Below are 20,310 nucleotides of genomic sequence, written 5' to 3' on the forward strand. Positions count from 1 at the left end.
TATCTATCTATCTATCTATCTATCTATCTATCTATCTATCTATCTAAAATTGGTATTTGTATCTCCATAAGTACAGCATTCGAGTAAATGTTCCAAGTTACTGTCCACCCAATCCCAAATGACAATCTCTGAATTTCTGCTACAGATGTGCAATGTGTACCGTCATAACTTGTACGAGTATTCTTAAAAAACGTTTTGTAAATCAAATGTTACTGAGAACACAGCTGAGGACACATTTGTCTTGCAGTCTGTCACAGATGAATTACACAACCATGACCCTTCCCCTGCTGCACCGAGAGTTGTTTATTTTAAACGATTACATGTACAGTGATGTTATAGACCGGCCCAAGAAAAAGAAGGAAGTGGCGTAATTTAAAAATAAAATACGCTTTAGCTTCACATTTAACTTAAATTGAATTATTTGCGTTAAAAAGTCTATTTATAACTTTGCAAATGACAAAAACACGCCTAATTTTCGTATATTCGCCCTTGAAACCAAAAAGGTGCTCCCCCGCTGCCATGCTAGAGTTGGTACGATCCCACATGGCGTAAAGTTTCCTTCCGCAATGAAGGCAGTGTGAGCCTGACACACAAAGAGAAGAGGCGAAGGTAAGTGGCAGACCAAACTCACATTTTAAATACTTTTACACTTTGCTGTAATCTGTGGCAGTCTCTGTGAAGTACACGTCTTCGGCAATAGACTCAAACTGAAAATAGAAACTGTAAATACAGAGGAAATACCTAGCTGTTTTTTGTCAAACATTAGCTTTACACAAGTGCTGACTCCACTGTTACGCAAACTCACGTTAACTTGTGTCACTTGGGAGCAAGGCGTTTATTATAAAGTAGGATTCAAGTTGCTTTATACGTATCATGTTTTGAAAAACACTAGTATGTGTCTAAATGTACTTGTATTTTTGTAAAATATCATGTTATAGCCTGTGTTGTCACGGTCCAGGTTTTAGTCTGGGCCCACTCCAGCTGGCTATCAATTCTCAGTTTAACTGGCCGCCACTTATTTTGAAAACAGGAAAAAAATAAAATGTCATCATAATGGAGTTTAAGATACTCAAAGGAAGTGTGGTGTAATGTGACTTCCCACACCCCGGTGGAAACCGGTGCTACTTCTTCTACTATTGCATAATTTGATTTAATCAGACATCCCTCACATCCCTCAGACTGAGCTGTCAGGGACCTCAGGTAGATCAGGTAGACCTCATCTATTTCTCATTCATTGATAACTATACTGCTACCTACCTTCCCTTTTTTGGCAGCTTACCAAACTCTCATGATATTCACTATTGGCCAGCTGTAGTTGGACACTGAGTATTTTTTTTCTAATACATATGAGTGGACTTACAGTAATATATAGATACTGGGTCAAAGGTATTGAGATAATTTACTTATTCATTATTATTGTGATTGTTATTCAAATAACTGAATTCCTGGGTCAGACCAGGACCAGGGAAACATTAGTAAAGTTTGTGGCGCTTTATGTTTTTTGAATACAGGATAAACTTAAATTACTCATTTAATAAATCATTGGAATAACTGACTTTTTTTTTTTAATGGCTAATGTCTAATCTGAGACACTGAGAATTTAGCAGCTAACTAAACTTACCAAAACATTAGGTACACTCGTGAACAAAAATGTAAATCTTACCTTAATATGCAAGGGAAAAAAAGGTGATCATTCAACTGGATGATCATTTTGGAGGATTTGGTTTGTGATGCTGTTCAATACTAAAGTCTTCCTATTATTATTTCTTTTCTTTTTTTTTTTTTTTTTTTTTAGTATGGAGACACAGGCTCCAAAATGACAGTTGAATCAATCAGTCATGAAGCTAAGATTAAAAGTGCATTAGTTTTCACCGGTGTACCTAATAAAATGGGTGTGCATCCTGGGCTGAAGGTAGAAGTCACTTTTATTCTCTTGTTGAGCTTCTAATTGATCTTCTGGGAGATCATTAAGCAAATAGTTGGCATGGATATTGTATCATAACAGTGGTACTGTATAAGTGATGTTGCTTGAAGCTCTTGCCCCAGCTTGGTCCTTTTTTTTTTCTTTTCCCATTTCAACTATGTTTGCAAAAATGGTACATGTATTAAACCTCACTGCTCAGGACTAACTCTATCAGTAATCGTTTGCTCATTGCAAACAGATTTTAAAACTGACTGACTCATATCTTTCATAATGGCAGGGTTTCAGCTAGCTCTGCCTGACATGTTCCTATGACATTGCTTGTCAACCAGGGTTGCTGCTATTTTGGTGTTAAAATATACAAACTGTCAGTGAATTTTAGCTTCCAGGTCTTGTAGAAATGTTACAGATAATAAGAGATGGTCACACCTGTTTTCACTTGGCAGGTTGGTCCACTGCTACTCAAGAAGTGCTTTGCCTAATATATCAGGGAATCAGATGTCTAGTAGTAGTTTGTCGAGTGTTTCTTTGACTACGTTTGTTTGTTCTCTAGTTGCGGACTAGCCAGTTTTGAGGATCAGAGAAAACCGCTTGAGCTCATTGTTTTCAGTCCTTGAACCAAACTGAAAGTTGAGTGTTCAGAACGCCAAGTTCTGTCGTGCTTACGGTGAAAAGAGCTGATGTTGTTGATGCATAAGAAATCCCTTATTCATTGAAAGCAATTGGTTACAATGCTATAGTATGTTGAGCAAAATGTAAGCGCATTGCCCAATAATGTTTGCACAAAAGCTGTCATTGTAGGATACAGCACTTAGAATATTACTTGCATATGATGGCAGACTTGTTGTTATTTGTTGCGACCTAAATAGTTCACTCAATAAAAGTATAAAATATATATATACGCCTTCTTTATAAGTATAAATAAAAACAGTCTAAACTGTGGAGACTGTAGCTAATGGTTGTATTATAATAGATGTTCTTTAAATATATTTATTTTTGGAAAGAACAAATGTCCATCCCAGAGCAAATGAACTGATGCCTAACAGGCAAAATATTTTGAATAATATTAACCATGCTGTATGTGTGAGTGGCAAACTATTTCCCCCATTTCACTTTAGTTGTGTTCTTTCATATCCATGTAGAGACTCAACATTGGAGACATGGACACTGAAACCAGCACCCACACCGAGCCCATGGCGGATGAAGAAGAGCCTCTTTTCAGCAATTTGGATCTCTTTCTCTTCTCCCTAATCATTGGCCTTGTCATTTATTGGTTCATATCCCGCAAGAAGCCAGAACCCATCCCTGAATTCAAGAAGCTTGAAACACCGTGAGTATTCATTAGGGTACACGTTTAAGAATCTGGCTACAGTTTGATGCATTAGTGTTGACATTAACGATGCCTCAGTCCTATGCCGATAGAATATGACATGGTTTTATTTAACCAATTTCACTCACACTACTGAGCAGTACTTTGGTGCAGCAATTATGTCTTTTATGAAGCATAGCCTTTTCTATTCTATTCTAGCTACAATCTAATATATTGTAAACGCCATGCGACAACTTTGCATATGTTTTGCATTGGTCGCACTTCCTAGTATCCACTTTGGGGGAATAGGTTTTGCTGAGCAAAGAAGTACAACATTTATTTTGACGATATAGACAACCAAAAAATTGTGAAACCTCACTAATGGCTATGACTATAACTGACTTCTTTTCTCTCTATCTTCTCTGTTTCTACCCGGCTGGCCTTCAGCAGATGGGTCCCTACATATGAGCTGGGTTCTGCTCAAGGTTTCTTCCTGTTAAAAGGGAGTTTTTCGTTACTCTGGAGGTTTCATGTGGATTTTTGTAAAGTGTCTTGAGACAACTGTATTGTTATTGACGCTATGTAAATAAAATTGAATTCTGACAGCTTTAACTTTGTTGTCAGAAGCATTGACAGAAAAAGGATACATTGTTTGTTTATGCTACCAACAGGACGTGGCAAACATGTCCCAGACCACCACAAAATGTGTCCTGTGTGTGTGTTCACACCTGTACTTTAAGATGGACACTTGTGTACTCATTACCCAGGGTGGATGCTAATTTAAGGTCTGAAGGGGACCTGAATCAAACATGTCCCTAATGCTCCTGGAGTTTGTTTATGAGCAGGTTACTTGTGAGCCTATCATTTAAGACACATGTTAATACCAGGTCTGAACAGGGCCTAACAACACAAATGCACATGTCGTCACTTGGAAGCCCTTGAACCAAGTGTGTGAGAGTGCAGGGCTTAAAACTCTAGTCAATGTTTAGCCCGTAGTGACCTTTGTTGTCTCTGACTCTTCTTTTACACAATCTCTCCCTGTCCTCTCACAAACTCAAGTGATCTTTCTCTCTAGCTGCCTTGTTAAGTGAATTGACACATTTTGGATCTTGTGTTGTTGACTTATGCTAATTTGAGTTTTAATAGCATAGCAAATACATGCTGAACAAGACAAAAAATTTAGTGAACTGAAAACTGTTGCAGGGTTAATATAAGGATACGCAATGCTACACTTAGGTCCTGGCTTACATGTCAGTGCCTCATCTTCCTGTGTATTATTTCTGTATGGAATGATTGTTTGTCAGGCTTATGGGGGGGAAAAAAATCCTGCTTTAGGTAAATGTTAAGGTAATCAGTCTATTAGTCTATGTCATATTTTTCCCGAATTTCTTTTTTAACTCATGGAGTTACTACTGCTGGCCGTTACAAGTAATGCAGATTGAAGGCATGTCTGGCTCAGTAGGTAGAGTGGGTTGTTCATGAACCCAAGGGTTAGTGATTTAAAGCACGGAACATGCCACTGCTGTCAGTGCACCCCAGTGGGAAATGAAGAGACTCCAAACTACATTGACCTCCTGGCTGTAAGCCCTCCTCCTTCCCTTGTGCGCTTTCCTCATCATTTATCAATGAAGTTGTGGAGGCCTGACTAATTCAGTGCACATTCAATTAATAACACTATTTTATTTTATTTTAATTTTTTTTTTATGAACACTAGCAATGGTAACAACACTCATTGTGTAGTTGTGTGCATGGTGAGAGAGATTTTGACCCTTTGTGTTAAAACAGACCTCTGGAGAAGAGTATATATCTGTGGGTTGCAGGGTTACAGGAAGAGAACATGGAGCAACACAAGCTCTAAGCTGCTTCCCCCTCCCCTTAAAGGGGCAGTGATTACCTAACTGTTATGAAGGGGGCGTAGTCTTCTATGTCTTTCCTGTGCTTTTGTTTTTGGCCCTGAACCCATTTCCAGAGATCCCTGGAGAGTAAATGTGGAGGGCGAGCCAAGTTCCTTTTGTGAGCCTTCTCCAAAGGTGGAAAGTTGAGGCAAAAGACAAGCAAGCCTTTCTTTGCCTTGAGTTACTTTTTTCATTCTTCTTTCCCCACTCCCCTGTTTTTCTTTTCAATGTGTGTGTGAGCGTGCAGGCTGAGCTGCTCTGCTATTGGAGTAGGGCCATGTCACAAATGGAATCCTTTTATGATAAATGAGGTTGCCATAGCAATGACATTCCCCTCTCTCCTCCAGTGAGGAGGGGGCGGGGGATACTTCAGAAAAAAAAAAAAACTACCATTCACAGCTCTTCCCCCTTCTTCAGTGGTCCACAGAGGAGTTGCTCTGATAACTAGCCAAATTCTCAGAATGGATCTTGTAGACTTTTTCGTTCCTAACACCTTTCAGACTGGAGAGGAAAAGGGGCGTGGATGACGAGGAAGGCATTTTAGGCCCAAGATCATTCCAGTGTGTGTTTGTGTGAGTGAAAAGTGTGCGTCTGCAACTCGGCTACATTTTATGGGAAAGTCAGTTTCCCACCATTGTGTTCTCAGCGGTTGCCAGACACTGACAGGGCTTGTAGACTGCTGTGCTGTGTGTGTGTGTGTGAGTGAGAGAGTGTGTGGAGAGCGTACGCTGCTGGTTTCAGAGAGCAGCACAGGAAGAGGCAGAGTTCAGATCGTGTTGGAGCCCTTAAGGTGAAGGCAGCTCTTCTAGTCTTGAAAGTGACTATCTACCTTCCTCAACGGGCATTACTTTTCGATCCCTTGGTTGTTTGGGAGTGTTGACGTCCTGCTTTTGATTTTGATTGTGGCATCTCCTGCCGTGGCCTAGCCAGTGGTGCTAGTGGCAGTGGTGAGCAACAGGGCTGCATGCCATGGGCTGTGTCTTCTCCTTGCCAGAGGACAGGAGAGATGCTGCTGAGAGGTCAGTAAAGTCTTTAATTTACAGCGTCATAGTACAGTATGAAGTAAAGTGTATTTTTCTAATGCTCTCGTGAAATTGCCCTCAACATTTACTACCAACTATTGTCTAATCCTGCTATTTAGTTAAATAGTCCAGATCACACTTGGGAAGTTTTTAACCGCACCATCTAAATAATTGCATGTGATGAACTAGTGGCTTGTTTCCATAAGACAGAAAACATGGTTGAATCAGCAACCATGCAATGTTCTCAGTAGGTTGTGTGAGAGATGGAGATAAAATCTGTTTGACTACAAACACAATTTTACAATTTAATTATTGAGTGTTCTGTTTTTCTCTCTTCCTTTCCCCTGCAAGCCTGAAGTCATTTACCTTGCATGCCACTTTCAAATTTCCAGCCTTATTTAACTAAACAAACTTAGATTAAGATTTGATTTCCATGTTATTTATCTTTTTCATAATTGGTTAAATGTCTTTAATTGTTACATTATAGGCCAAACATGGCATCAAACATCATCAACCATGGCTATGTTTAATTGCAGAGAGGACCAAATTGAGTCACTATGCTTGTTTGAAAAGGATTAGTTCATGCACAAATGAATGGAAAGTTTTGATACAGTTTACAGGATATGAAACATATACGTCTGTTTGTAGTCTGGTCCGAATCTTGTGAACAATAGCTACATATTGAAATGTCCGAGGCTGGTTGTATGTGGAGCTAAAATCAGTGAATATTTATTTATTTTGATAAGCATGTCATAGCAAAGCTGTGTAAATGATTTTCATTGTACATAATTATTCAACTAATTTCGACTACTTCTCGAATTTTAAATATGTCTGGTGCTTAAGTTTCAAATGTACTTTACTTTAGTCTTCTTACCAAAAAATGACCAAACTGAAGAATAACCAAAGAATGGACAAAATGAACAAATGAAAACAGACCTGTCCGTGCCATTAGTTGGTTTGATGATGAAGTCTTTTGTATTGATTCAGTTTTTAGTTTTAGATGTGGTTGATATACCAGCATCTATTTTAACAGTAATCAGGTGCTGCACAGAGTTTGAGCCCCATTGACAGTGCTGTTGTCTAATTAGCACAAAAAAACTGCTCCCCGTCGAGTGGCCGTGGGGCCGCGGGGCCGCTGCGGCTGCCAGTCTGGGCTGATAACAGTTCAGACAGATCCCATGTTGTCAGGAATGCTTGGGCTTGAGGGCGAAGACTCGTTTCAAATTTTGATCAGGAATTTAGAGCAGTCTGTGTTAGGGGGGCAGTTTTATGATGTGTTCATTCATTGATCCCACATGCTCTGCATATGGCCTTTCTCTTGATAGGTGCTTTGGGGTTGCAATTTTATTGGAGTAAACAAGTGCTGGAGACAGAATGGGTCTTAATACTTCATATAGTTGAGGTCAAACTTGACATTTTAATAATCTACCCTTCAGCCCTAATGGTCTTGTTCTCCTGAAATACAAACAATATATTCATCTTTCGTTAGTATTTAGCCTTGTAGTTATGTGCAGCCTTTTAGTCCTTTCTTGGCGCAGGCAGATTTGCAGCTGTCCATCCACAGCTTTGATGCTGAATGAAGCGGCGTTGCCTTTTATTTGGCTCAATAATAGCTTTGGCTTCGTGTGTCCTCCCCCCAACACTGTGTTTGTACATGTTGTTTTGATCTGTTTTGCTCCATTAATTTCTTCATGGCTTAATCTAGAGTTTCAATTACCTTTGCGTGTAATGGGATACATTATCTATCTCTACATCTACTTCCCTTTGAAACACTGAAAATTGTGTAATGTATGTGCTTGTGCAAACGGCTGGTGTGATTAATGACTGTGTTACTGCTGAGTTACCATTTTCCACGTTGCTGTTGTAAGAAGAACCCTAACAATGACCAGACAAATTGTCCCTGTTACTCAAGAGCTGGTGCTTCATATTTGTTTAAAAGCTGGTTAATTTAAAACTTATCATATTCCCATGATTAGGCCCCTTCCAGTTTTCCTCGGAAGTAGTTGAGCATTAAACTAATGTTAACCTCTACTCTCATAGTACTACCTGCTCCATTCTCATTAGCTATTATTATCCTGCTTGTTGTTTCTAGATAAAACCCAGTCACGTGGGCACCAAATCTTTTTTTTATTGGTCTTCCTGGCATTAGTCTGAACATGACATGTTCTAACATCACCTGCCAAGACCAGTATTTTCTGGTTAAAGTCATAACCTGTGCTCTAGAAATCAACAAAAGGTTAATCTCCTCTGACAGGGTCAGAACATCGACTTTTATAGTGCTGTTTAAAGTTTGTGTTTACTAGGTATGTGTGCAGTATTTTTGCGCACATCAGTTTAAAAAACATAAACCTTTAAGAAGTTACACCCTCCATTATGTATGTAGTGAATTATGATTTCAGTATCAAAAAGTAAAATGATCACCAAGCTGTGAATTATATTCTTTTGAGGAAATAAAATTCATTTAAGTTGGTGATCAGTGTAACGGGGAGGTCATGTCTCGCTGTTTCAATGAAATATGTTTGTTTGTTTTTTTCAGGCCCCCCACCACCAGAGAAACTAGTTTCATCGATAAAATGAAGAAAACTGTGAGTGGTGTTTTCTTATTCTCTTCATCTTTCCTTTGACTTCATTCATTTATCTCAGTATAGGTAACTCTCAGTCTGCTTTTTAGTGGCTGTTATTCCAGCATATTAATCGGTGGCTAAGAATGGATTTTAAACGAGACCTGTTTGCCATTTCCAGATTTACTGTCTAAACAATGTTGGTGCCATTCAGTAGGTACAGATCGACCCCGATGCCATTTTCCTCATGTCATTTATTTGCTAATACCTCAGTATGAACCTGGTTTTGTAGTTGGCGTTAAGCTAAAATCAACATCTATTAAAGTGTTAAAATGTAGCTTTCTAACCTCTTCTGCTTGTGAAACTTGAATGGCTTAATGGTGCCCCTGCTAATGTGACTATGTGAATGTGTAGGTTTGACTTTTGCAGTCCTCTGTCTTCAATCCCAAAAATGAAATAAGACTTTGCTTTTGAATCTTGTGGTTTTGCAGCAGATGGTTCAGATACCACGATGGTGGCAGAAAAGAACATTTGCCCCCCCAAATGCAGAAGTGCTCTAGTTTCCAAATACGCTATTTAAGGATTTTGGAGAAACTGTATTCAGGATACATTTGAAGTCAATAACAATAGTTTTCATATATCTGATATGCACTCATGGTGTGCAGACTCTAAATATGAAAAGCTGTTATACTGTTAATTACATTTGTACAAGAAATGTTTGACATGAAATGTGTGTGTGTGTGTGTGTGTGTGTGTGTGTGTGTGTGTGTGTGTGTGTATATATATATCTAAAAAGATTTTGTCTTTTTGCGGACAGGGAAAGAACATCATTGTGTTCTACGGCTCTCAGACGGGTACAGCTGAGGAATTTTCTAACAGACTGTCCAAAGACGCTCAGCGCTACGGCATGAAAGGAATGGCTGCCGATCCAGAGGAGTATGACATGGTAATTTGTGTCAGTTGATCAGAACACATAAAAGGTTTTAGTTGCTGCCATATCAGAATGTGTAAATACACATAGTGCACGTTACTATGGTTTTATCCAACAATGTGTTGCAACACTGTTGTGACCAGTAATGAGTGTAGGCATACATGATTAAGTTGGATTTCAGATTCAGAAAGCTTTATTTGTCCACAGGGGGAAATTAAGGGCACTCACAGCCAGCAATGACGACGCGAGGAAAAGAGTGGAAAGGCTCAGTTAAAGATTTAAGTAACATCTAGCTTGCTGACATGTTACAGCCAGTGAGATACAGCAGACAAACTTTAGATGATGGCTACAGAATCAAAAAGCTTCATCAATCTCTTTTGATTTTGACTAAAATCATTTATTTACATGATACAATCAAATGTCTTAGGAATGTTGTTTGCATTTTGTCTTTGATTGCATCATGTTAAACCAATTGTTTTCCCCTCTTAGTGGATGTGGTTTTCAAATTATGGCGCATTGTTTTGTGTTCGTTCTTCAGTGCTTACTGGCTTTGATGTCTCATGTTACAGGGAGAACTGTCCCGTCTGTCTGAGATTAAAAACTCCCTCGCCATTTTTTGCATGGCTACCTACGGTGAAGGAGACCCAACAGATAATGCTCAGGACTTCTATGACTGGCTGCAGGAAAATGATGATGAAGACCTCTCTGGACTTAACTACACTGTGAGTTTTTACAATTAAAAATCATTGTACAAAACTTTGGATGATATATTTGAATTCATTGTTTGCTTACAGTTTTATTGATTTAATAACCACACTCATACAGCAGAATACATACAGTGCATAACGTCAGTGGACACTGTATGTTCTGTATGTGTCTGAAGTGTTTAACATGTTCCCAAATACCTCAAAACTTTACCTTACAGTTAGTTTAATATTTTGAGCTGCTGGTCACATAAACCAACATTACTTGACCTAATACTGTATGTCTGAGGTTTTATTGTGCATATTTTTGCTCTGTAGCCTCCATTTTTTGCCCTAATGCTTAAAAGCTCATTCAGTTTTTAAAGAATTACTCTGGGTTTGGAGAGTTCTAGCAAATGTAAAGCATATGAGTCACATATGCCCAGATTTCCAGTTCTGTTTACTTGGCAGCTTATTTCATGAGTCATTCTGTAGGTTTGCGTGTCTGTGTTGCTGGTATTTAGCAGCAGGCTTCACAAGCATGAGCTGTATGGTCTTTGTGCACATCATGAAAGCAAAGGCTTCGTGTGTCATGTCATGTGTGATCAGCCTGTGTGTGTCTTTGGGCCTTTGTTATAGTGCAGGGTCCATGGCCTCATTTGAAGAAAGAGCTTGAATATGGGAAATCTGGTCTCCTCCTTTTGTATTTTTTATTATTATTTTTAAGAAACAAAATGTTCTCATGTAATTGGTCAAAAAACAATGCAACCTTAGTACTGCTTTTGTTTGATATTTCTTCTTGTTTTCAGTTCAACTGTTGTTTGGCTCAAGACATAACCAATGTCACTCTCTATTTACTCGTTATCATGCCATTCTCTCCAGGTATTTGCTTTGGGCAATAAGACATATGAACACTACAATGCAATGGGTAAATATGTGGACAAAAGGCTAGAAGAACTGGGAGCCAAACGCATCTTTGACCTCGGTTTGGGAGATGATGATGGAAAGTAAGTGTTCATCCCCTGAGCCTAAAAAGAAATGATGTCCTCCATTTTCTCTGGTTCAACACTTATTACATTATGTGTAAAGAACATGGTAGATGGCTAAATCAGTACAGTGTGCTTTTCTTCTTCTTCAAATAAACCGTGTAACTTACTGAGCACATTCACACCCTCAAGGGATTAAGCCTTTAGATAAAAATGCTTTAACAGTAACCGTTTACACTGCGTTTAAGCTGATCTCATAGCTCGTTGAAAGTAGTTTCCAGTGACATGTAATGGCTTCCTCATTCAACTCTTATGTATTTATTGTATTGTAAATTTTGTAAATTATTTTGTGATGAGATCATTACTGCAGTCCTTGTCTTTAAGACACATTTTAAAATATTTTACTAAAATGGTTACAGGTGAACTCCTTCATCATCTCATTTAAATAAGTGTTTAATTAAAGCTGCCTGGTTTTTGTCTTCTAGTCTGGAAGAGGATTTCGTTTCCTGGAGAGAGCAGTTCTGGCCGGCTGTCTGTGAGCACTTTGGAGTGGAAGCTTTAGGAGATGATTCAAGGTGCACTCATAGGAAATTTACATTTTTGGTGTACTTGGTCATTTAGATCAGTAAATTGTCTCATGTTTATATGAAATTCTTCTGTCATTTCTTGCTTATTTTCTGTAGTATGCCTTAAAAGGTCCACCTTTTTTACAAGACAGTGTATTCTGCGTCACCATGCTAATCTGGTTTCACTCTTTGTGTACAGAGAGGACCAAAAATCTAATTCTGTTTTCTGTCACAGCATTCGGCAATATGAGCTCAAGGAGCACACTGACATCAACATGAATAAAGTTTACACAGGGGAAATTGGCCGCCTGAAGAGTTTTGAGGTCCAAAAGCCGTAAGTAGCGCAGCAGAAGCTACCAGAAATCATTCATCAGTACTGCTTAGTTGTTTCACACTATACATCCACATTTACTGTAAATGCAAGGTCACCTAGTTAAAGTGAAACTTTGTGCCCCCTAGTGGACATTTCTGCAGCCCTTTAAAAAAGATTTAACTGTTTAATTTACTGACAAATAAATATTTTACGTCACTTTTATGACCTTGTGTAGCCGTTGGAAATTGCTCTATTTAAGTATTGCTCTTTTATTTATAGGCCCTTTGATTCAAAAAACCCTTTCCTGGCTCCAGTCACCGTCAACCGCAAACTCAACAAAGCTGGTGACAGACATCTTATGCATCTGGAACTCGATATAACAGGCTCCAAGATCAGGTGGGGCAGGTGAATGTATTGTAGAGTCATGTTCTGTTTTATGAGTGCAGGTCAAAGTCTAAATTTGTAACATTGTGTGACTTAAGATATGAGTCAGGAGATCATGTGGCTGTTTTCCCTACCAACGACTCTGCATTGGTGAACAAGCTGGGACAGATCCTTGGAGTGGACCTTGATGTGGTTATCTCTCTCAACAACCTTGATGGTATGGCATTGACAGCCCGAAGCACCTTGACTTTCTAGGCTTGTCCCTCCAGCAATCTCACGAAATCTTCCCCTGGTATCTTGACTCTCGATAGCAGCTCGTGCGTTTGATGCAGTGATATTAGCACGGTTACATATTATTGCTGTAATATCAGTTGTTGACTTTTGACATCAATTGAGTCACTGGGGAAAAGTCATCAGATATCCTTGTGAACTGCATTAGTGATGATTAAGGCTTTGTGTTCAGTGTTTTATCAAAATTATATTCGATGGCTAAAAAGAATACTTTGCAAACATACATGCATTTGATTTATTCATATCACAAATCAATATTGAAAGAAAGGACATCCCAGTAACCAAGGATGTAATTGTATTTACATGATGACGATAAAACATCTAATTTCATTGTATCTGTTTTTTCAGAGGAGTCCAACAAGAAGCATCCTTTCCCGTGCCCCACCACTTACCGCACAGCTCTCACTCACTACCTGGATATCACTCACCCCCCTCGCACCAACGTCCTCTATGAGCTCGCACAGTACGCCTCTGACCCCAAAGATCAGGAGAATATGCGGAAGATGGCCTCCTCTTCCCCCGAGGGCAAGGTAAGTGATGTGAAGTAGAATCTGTGATGGAGTCAATCAGTGGTGTTGTTTACATGGACAATGTTCTGTGTTAACATGATTGGACTGGGCTTATAATGCTGAAAAGTTTGTCAGTGTCCAACAGTTTTCTTCCTCTAATCTTCATGTTATTTCTCTTTTTCCTGCCTTTCTCAAGGCACTCTACCAGAGTTGGGTGTTGGACACCAGTAGAAACATCCTTGCCATCCTGGAGGATATGCCTTCTCTGAGGCCTCCAATCGACCACCTGTGTGAGCTGTTGCCTCGTCTCCAGGCTCGCTATTATTCCATTGCCTCCTCCTCCAAAGTAATTGTTTCTAACAGACTGTCCAAAAATTCTATTTTCTAAAGACACATTTTCCATAGATGGTATTTTGAATTGATGGTAATTGACCGATTTCTGTTCTGAAGGTTCACCCCAACAGCATCCACATCTGTGCTGTAGTAGTGGAGTACAAGACCAAGACTGGCCGCACTAACAAGGGTGTTGCAACCAACTGGCTGAAGAACAAACTGGTCTCTGACAACGGCCACAAGTCCTCTGTTCCCATGTATATCCGCAAATCTCAGTTCCGCCTGCCCTTCAAAGCCACCAACCCAGTGATCATGATTGGCCCTGGAACTGGAATTGCTCCTTTCATGGGCTTCATCCAGGAGAGAGGGTGGCTCAAACAGCAAGGTATTAATAGATGCCGTGTGCCATGGTGTGTTGTTTGTTGGACATTTTGACAACTAACCGATTTCACGTGGTAATAAAACCTCCTGTGTTGTTTTTGGCCATGTGTTACCAGAGAAGAACATTAAAAGCTGTGAAAGTAGAACACATAAGTAATGAAAGGTAGATGCAAAAAAGGAAGGAGGGAATTATTAGGCCAACCAGCATTCATTTTTACCTAAAGATTAATACTTAGAAATATTCCTGGACTGTGACAGCCACCCCCTTCACCCCACCCTGGCTGGACAGGAAAGCAGCCACAGCCAACAGCTCCTGTCACTGAGCTGCAGGACAGAGCGCTTCAGGAGGTCATTCATCCCCACAGCCATCAGAACACACAATGCTAGCTGTTAGCAGGCTAATGGTTAATGGCTTGGCTGATTGCACTGTCTGTTGCGCATCAGCACACAAGACCCTTTATATAACCTCAAACTGAGACACTTTGGATCCACACTGAGACAGTTTAGGACTGAGACACTTTAAAATGTCTATATATCTCGTGTCTGTATATAAATTCTTGTATATCCCAGGTGAATTGGACTGTATATTTTTTTGTAATTCTTTACTACCTTATTCTTATTCTGTTTTTAAGATTATTTTATTTAATTTTGACTCTTTTTCTTATGTCTATGTCTGTTTTTTCTTATCTTGTGACTCTCAGACAAAACAATTTCCCTGTGGGGATCAATAAAGTGATCTTGAATCTTGAATCTACGCTGTCAAACAAACAGCCAGTCTCCTGACATACTCAACAAATCAAATATTACCAGTCACACAGTATTTGTCTAAACGGAGCCCATGATGAATTGACTCCCATGTGTCACCATGCTTTTTTCTTTACTCATCTGTACAGTGTATGCACAATAACACATTTCTTATGTTTGCTTGTTACAGGAAAGGAGGTTGGAGAGACAGTGATGTATTTTGGCTGCAGACATAAGAATGAAGATTACATCTACCAGGAGGAGCTGGAGGAAGCAGAGAAGAACGCAGTCCTAACACAGCTAAATGTTGCCTTCTCCAGAGACCAGGAGCATAAGGTACCATGTACATGCTTGAATACCTCTTTTCTGCACATTGTGCCCCTCTTATGGGCTTGATATTGGATTTAGATGTAATTGAAATGGGCAGCAAAATTGAAAATGTGGTTCTGACTTGGTCATTGTCTTCTATTAAATAAAGTCAGGGTTGTCAATAAAGATGTGTTTCCTACAGATTCAGTTCTCTACATCAGGCACTTTGGAAATGTCATAAAAGTTTTTTTGTGATAGATACCTTGTTGCATGTAAACGTATATCGTGCCAGGTCATTTTGTTTAGTGTCCATGTAAACTGCTAAATGAAAATCTGATCAGAATAATTTCAGTATTGACCGTGTAGCCATTGTCAAGAGGACAAAATTTCCCAGAACATCGTGCTAAGTGTCAGCTCTTCATTTTATGTAAAATTTCTTACCACTTTCTTGTTCAAATAACATTGACATAATATTAAATTCACTAGTTTCCTGACACTTGCTGTAAATATATACAATATCATTTTTAAGACATGAACAAAGTTTTCTTTTTTCAATATAAAGGTGTACGTGCAACATCTCCTGAAGAAAAATAAGGAGAACCTCTGGAAGCTGATTCACACAGACAATGCTCATATCTACGTCTGCGGGTAATGGACATACCCACACACACAAACTAATTCTCATGTTTTCAAAAAGATTGCACTTAACACTTCTCATTAATGGAAGTATTGAATGGGGGAAATGTATGTTATGAGTCAAGATTTGGCCATTTAACTTAAAGGAATTGAGTAAGAAAACTCAAGAGAAACTCACATTTGGTGCTTTGGTGCCACCTAGAGGGAAAGTTTGGCTAGAGTTGGGAATTAACTTCCACCATGTTTGTGGATAACACTATTATTGATAAATTTGTTTTATTAAGTAAATGGTATAAAGACAACACTGATGTGATCTTTTTCCTGCTTCAGTGATGCAAGGAACATGGCTAAAGATGTTCAGACGGCCTTCCATGAGATAGCAGAAGAGCTGGGAGGTATGACGCGCACCCAGGCCACAGATTATGTCAAGAAACTGATGACCAAGGGACGCTACTCGCAAGACGTGTGGAGTTAGAGCCTCAAGCCCAGCCTTACTATTTACAGCTGAAGTGGTAGTTTTAAAGTTTCTGTTTTTATTGTTTCTCATTCAGGACTCAATGTAAAACCATTAAACACTTGTTCGTACTCACCCTGGTTCATGATAGTTGCAGATAGCAGGATATCACAAGGGAAAATCCTTTCTCAGCCGTCTGCCACAAACACTTTCAGCTCTTCAGTGTGCTGTGCTGTGTTTCTGGACCTCAAGCTTTGTGACTGCTGAAGTCCATATTGAGACATGGAATCAAGCCAAAACACAGTTACCCTTTCTGGTTTCCACAGACTGGAAGCAGTCTCTAATATAAATAAATGATTGTAGCTGTGTGTTGACTGAATCTTTGTGGGCGCTCTGAGATTAGAAGTAGGAACCCTGTGGCTCTTACTTAATCATGAATACTTTAAACAAAAACAACTCAAAACAAATGCGGTTCCCCATTTAATTTTGGATTAGATACAGACTGTAGCTATAATGCACTTGTTTGGGCGAGCAGGTGGAGGGTTCCTGTTGCAGTGTGAACTCTCAGAGAAGCTTTAGACATTAAAAGGTGCTGAATCTCTGATCTAGTAAATACTTAAATGTGTCAACTGTGGTTTTAAAATTTTTGTGAAAAAAACTGGCATAGGTACAATTATGTTTACCTGTTTTTCACAAGGCAGTTTGCCTTTTATGCATAAGTTGCTGTTTGTTTTAATCAGTGGCAGTAACCTTTTTAAAAATGAGTGGTGCAAGGGGTGAGGGACACGCACAGGCAATTGTACAGAGAATAAAACGAGATGTGCTTTTTAGTTCCATAGAAGTCCATAATAGTCTTTAAAATGAAACAGAATTTGTTTTGACCCTAAAATGTTTGCTAAATGTGAAGTTTTTGTGTTGAAACCAGATCTGGCCTCCCAAATGACTATTGTGTATTGTATATGCATCTGACAGCTGATGATCATGGATTTGTTATGTGGCAGTAACTCAGCAACCTCACATGCAGAAGATGACCAGACATATTAGACCATCATGTGTGTTTCCCAGCTTCATCTCAGTACTTTTCTTTGAGTTTAACCAACCACTTAAAGTGCAACCTGTGCCTTTAAAATACTGCCTTATAGATACATATATATATGTATGTATATATATAGATATATATATATGTGTGTGTGTTAGCATTAAGATTAAAATCCTGAAACTTCACTGTCTTTTTAGTGGTTTCTCTCTTCTTCCATGAATACATTTTGAAAGGCATTCTTTAAGACACTTTATTCAGTGCTGTCACTTTTGTCATTCCGCCTATCATGTAACTGTTTGGTTGTATGAAGGCATGTGTCTTTTAATAAAATTGGGATCATTTGTTGTTGTTGTTTGTTTGTTTGTTTTTTATAAATCGGTCAAGTTTATTAATTGAACATCATATGTGAATAGTACAAGTGTGGCTGTGACAGTTTAAGATGAAATAATTGTTAGCCTGCTGTGGAGAAATTACAACAGTAAGACAGAATACTATGTGTTCAAAAAAGTCAATATAGCATATTCAATACATTTTCCATTACACTTATGTGATATGGTAAAGTCCAGTTAATGAACTGTGTATATATAGCAAAGTTAGTGAGTAACAGTAACTTGATGTGGTTATGTCATTCTTAACTGAGTTTAGTTTGTCCAATTAAAATGATGTGTAACTGTTAGTCTTCTGTAGCGTTGAGGCGGGTACACCATGGACTGGTCTTCAGCCTATTGCAGGGATAACACGTAGAGACAGACAACCGTTCACACTCACAACTATGGCCAATTTAGAACCACCAATAAAACTAATGAACATGTCTTTGGATGCTGGGAGGAAGCTTAAGTACCTGAGGAAAACCCACACAGACACAGAGAGAACATGCAAACTCCACATAGAAAGGCCTCAGCTGGCAGATGGATTCAAACCTGGAACCTTCTTGCTGTGAGGCATCTGTGCTGACCATGATACCGCTATTCCAATAGTAAAAAAAAACTTAACAGAAGAGGGAAAAAAGCACAGCTTTTCTTAAAACAGCATGTTTTTTAATCATTCTAATCAGCCTGTTATAGAAAAACACAGAGAAGAATAAAAATGCATTTTACCAATTATATATTGTCATTGGCTTCCCATGAGATTGCTTTGTTCTTCAAATAAGATATGAATAAAGAGGGAAATCTAAATACTTGTACTGTAGTACCTGAGATTTACAGAGCTGAGATTATAGGGTACGTACAGTGTCCTCAAAGGGACAAACTTCTCTATTAGTGAAGCACTTTCTGAGCTGAGTTGGGGAAACTAACACAGTCAATTTCAAACACCACAACTACAGCCAGGTCCATAAATATTGGGACATCAACCCAATTCTAACCTTTATTGGCTCTATACACCACCACAATGGATTTGAAATGAAACAACCAAACAAACAAGATGTGCTTTAACTGCAGACTCATCACCACCTCATCAATGAAGCATGGTGTGGGCATGTATGGCTGCCAATGGAACTGGCTCCCTTGTATTTATTGATGATATGACTGCTGACAAAAGCAGCAGGATGAATTTTGAAGTGTTTCGAGCAATATTATCTGCTCATATTCAGCCAAATGCTTCAGAACTCATTAGGCGACGCTTTACAGTGCAGACGGACAATGACCCGAAGCATATTGTGAAAGCAACCAAAGAGTTTTTTAAGGCAAAGAAGTGGGCAAGTCAATCACCTGACTTGAATCCGATTGAGCATACATTTCACTTGTTAAAGACAAAACTGAAGGGAAAATGCCCCAATAACAAGCAGGAACTGAAAACATTTGCAGTAGAGGCCTGGCAGAGCATCACCAGGGATGAAACCCAGCGTCTAGTGATGTCTATGCGTTCCAGACTTCAGGCTGTAATTAACTGCAAAGGATTTACAACCAAGTATCAAAAAGTGAAAGTTTGATTTAATGATATTTTAATTTGTCCCATTACTTTTGGTCAATTAAAAAGTGGGAGGCACATATACAAACTGTTGTAATTCCTACATCGTTCACCTGATTTGGATGTAACTAGCCTCAAATTAAAGCTGAAAGTCTGCAGTTAAAGCACATCTTGTTTGTTTCATTTCAAATCCATTGTGGTGGTGTATAGAGCCAAAAAGATTAGAATTGTGTCGATATCCCAATATTTATGGACCTGACTGTAACTCAAGGTGATATATATATATATATATATAAACATGGTTTGTGGAGTAATTAAATATTGTACTTTTAGTGAAGTTACACTAATCCACTAAGTTGACCTTACTTTAAAATATGCAAAAAAAGATATGCAAACTAATTGCCTCAAATAACAAAGTAAACTAAATGAAGACTCTTGATTCTTGATTGTTCTTGACTCTGTTGAACACTGGGCTGATGCATGAGGACAGGAGAGACTGCATCTATTATCACTAGTGACACTGGTGACACTGAAGTCATTTGATTTGTGTCTTTTACTCCTCTATCCTTGTCTTTGCTCAGTCATCACTGCGTTGTTTTAAGAGAAAACACGGCACTGGTTTTACACAAGGACACTCTGAATCTCTGGACAAAAATTGTCCCTGAGAAGGACAGATGCTCTCTGGACAACATCCTGAAGAACACCAAAGCACAGAGGCCCCTTGCGTCTTCATAGCTTTGACTGAGGCCGACAATGAACATGTAATAAATGTTTCATCAGATCAACTCTTGCTTTAGGACAAGGCAGATTTACAGCTGGAAGCAAGTGTTTATGCCCCATGGAAAACAAAAGAAAAAGGAAAAGAGAGGAAAGAAACCCCTCGCAGATTGTTCACATGATGAGCTTTTCTCTGAAAGTTACCTTTGATTCTATGAAAACAGTAAATGGACTGAATGACTTGAAGGTTGTGAGTTACAGAGACAAACCACAATCATTAACCCGCAAAGAAAATAAAACAGTCACGTGTTAATTGGCTCTTTTATTGAACAGATTCATTGAATCATAATCACATATCAAAGATAAATGTCTGAATGTTTATGCAATCTAAAAACTATTAATTATTTTCTTTCAGGAT

At 38.8% G+C, this 20,310-nt stretch overlaps 1 protein-coding gene across 2 annotated transcripts; it reads left to right on the plus strand.

The window, feature by feature from the left end:
* The first annotated feature begins 467 nt into the window (after positions 1-467).
* porb (P450 (cytochrome) oxidoreductase b) lies at positions 468-17,612 on the plus strand. 2 transcript variants are annotated; one of them, XM_047593876.1, is made up of 16 exons: positions 468-609; positions 3,064-3,251; positions 8,684-8,732; positions 9,526-9,654; positions 10,209-10,361; positions 11,205-11,329; positions 11,794-11,883; positions 12,110-12,208; positions 12,467-12,583; positions 12,670-12,788; positions 13,211-13,392; positions 13,568-13,717; positions 13,822-14,089; positions 15,020-15,165; positions 15,701-15,786; positions 16,105-17,612. In XM_047593876.1, the coding sequence occupies exons 2-16, from the start codon at positions 3,082-3,084 to the stop codon at positions 16,247-16,249; spliced, it is 2,028 nt and encodes a 675-aa protein (XP_047449832.1). In that variant the 5' UTR covers positions 468-609; positions 3,064-3,081; the 3' UTR covers positions 16,250-17,612. The 2 variants fall into 2 exon arrangements, with proteins under 2 accessions (XP_047449832.1, XP_047449833.1); XM_047593877.1 differs by lacking the exons at positions 468-609; positions 3,064-3,251 and adding an exon at positions 5,619-6,144.
* Positions 17,613-20,310: the final 2,698 nt, after the last annotated feature.

Source organism: Mugil cephalus, chromosome 9 (assembly GCF_022458985.1).
Source record: "Mugil cephalus isolate CIBA_MC_2020 chromosome 9, CIBA_Mcephalus_1.1, whole genome shotgun sequence".
NCBI lineage: Eukaryota > Metazoa > Chordata > Actinopteri > Mugiliformes > Mugilidae > Mugil > Mugil cephalus.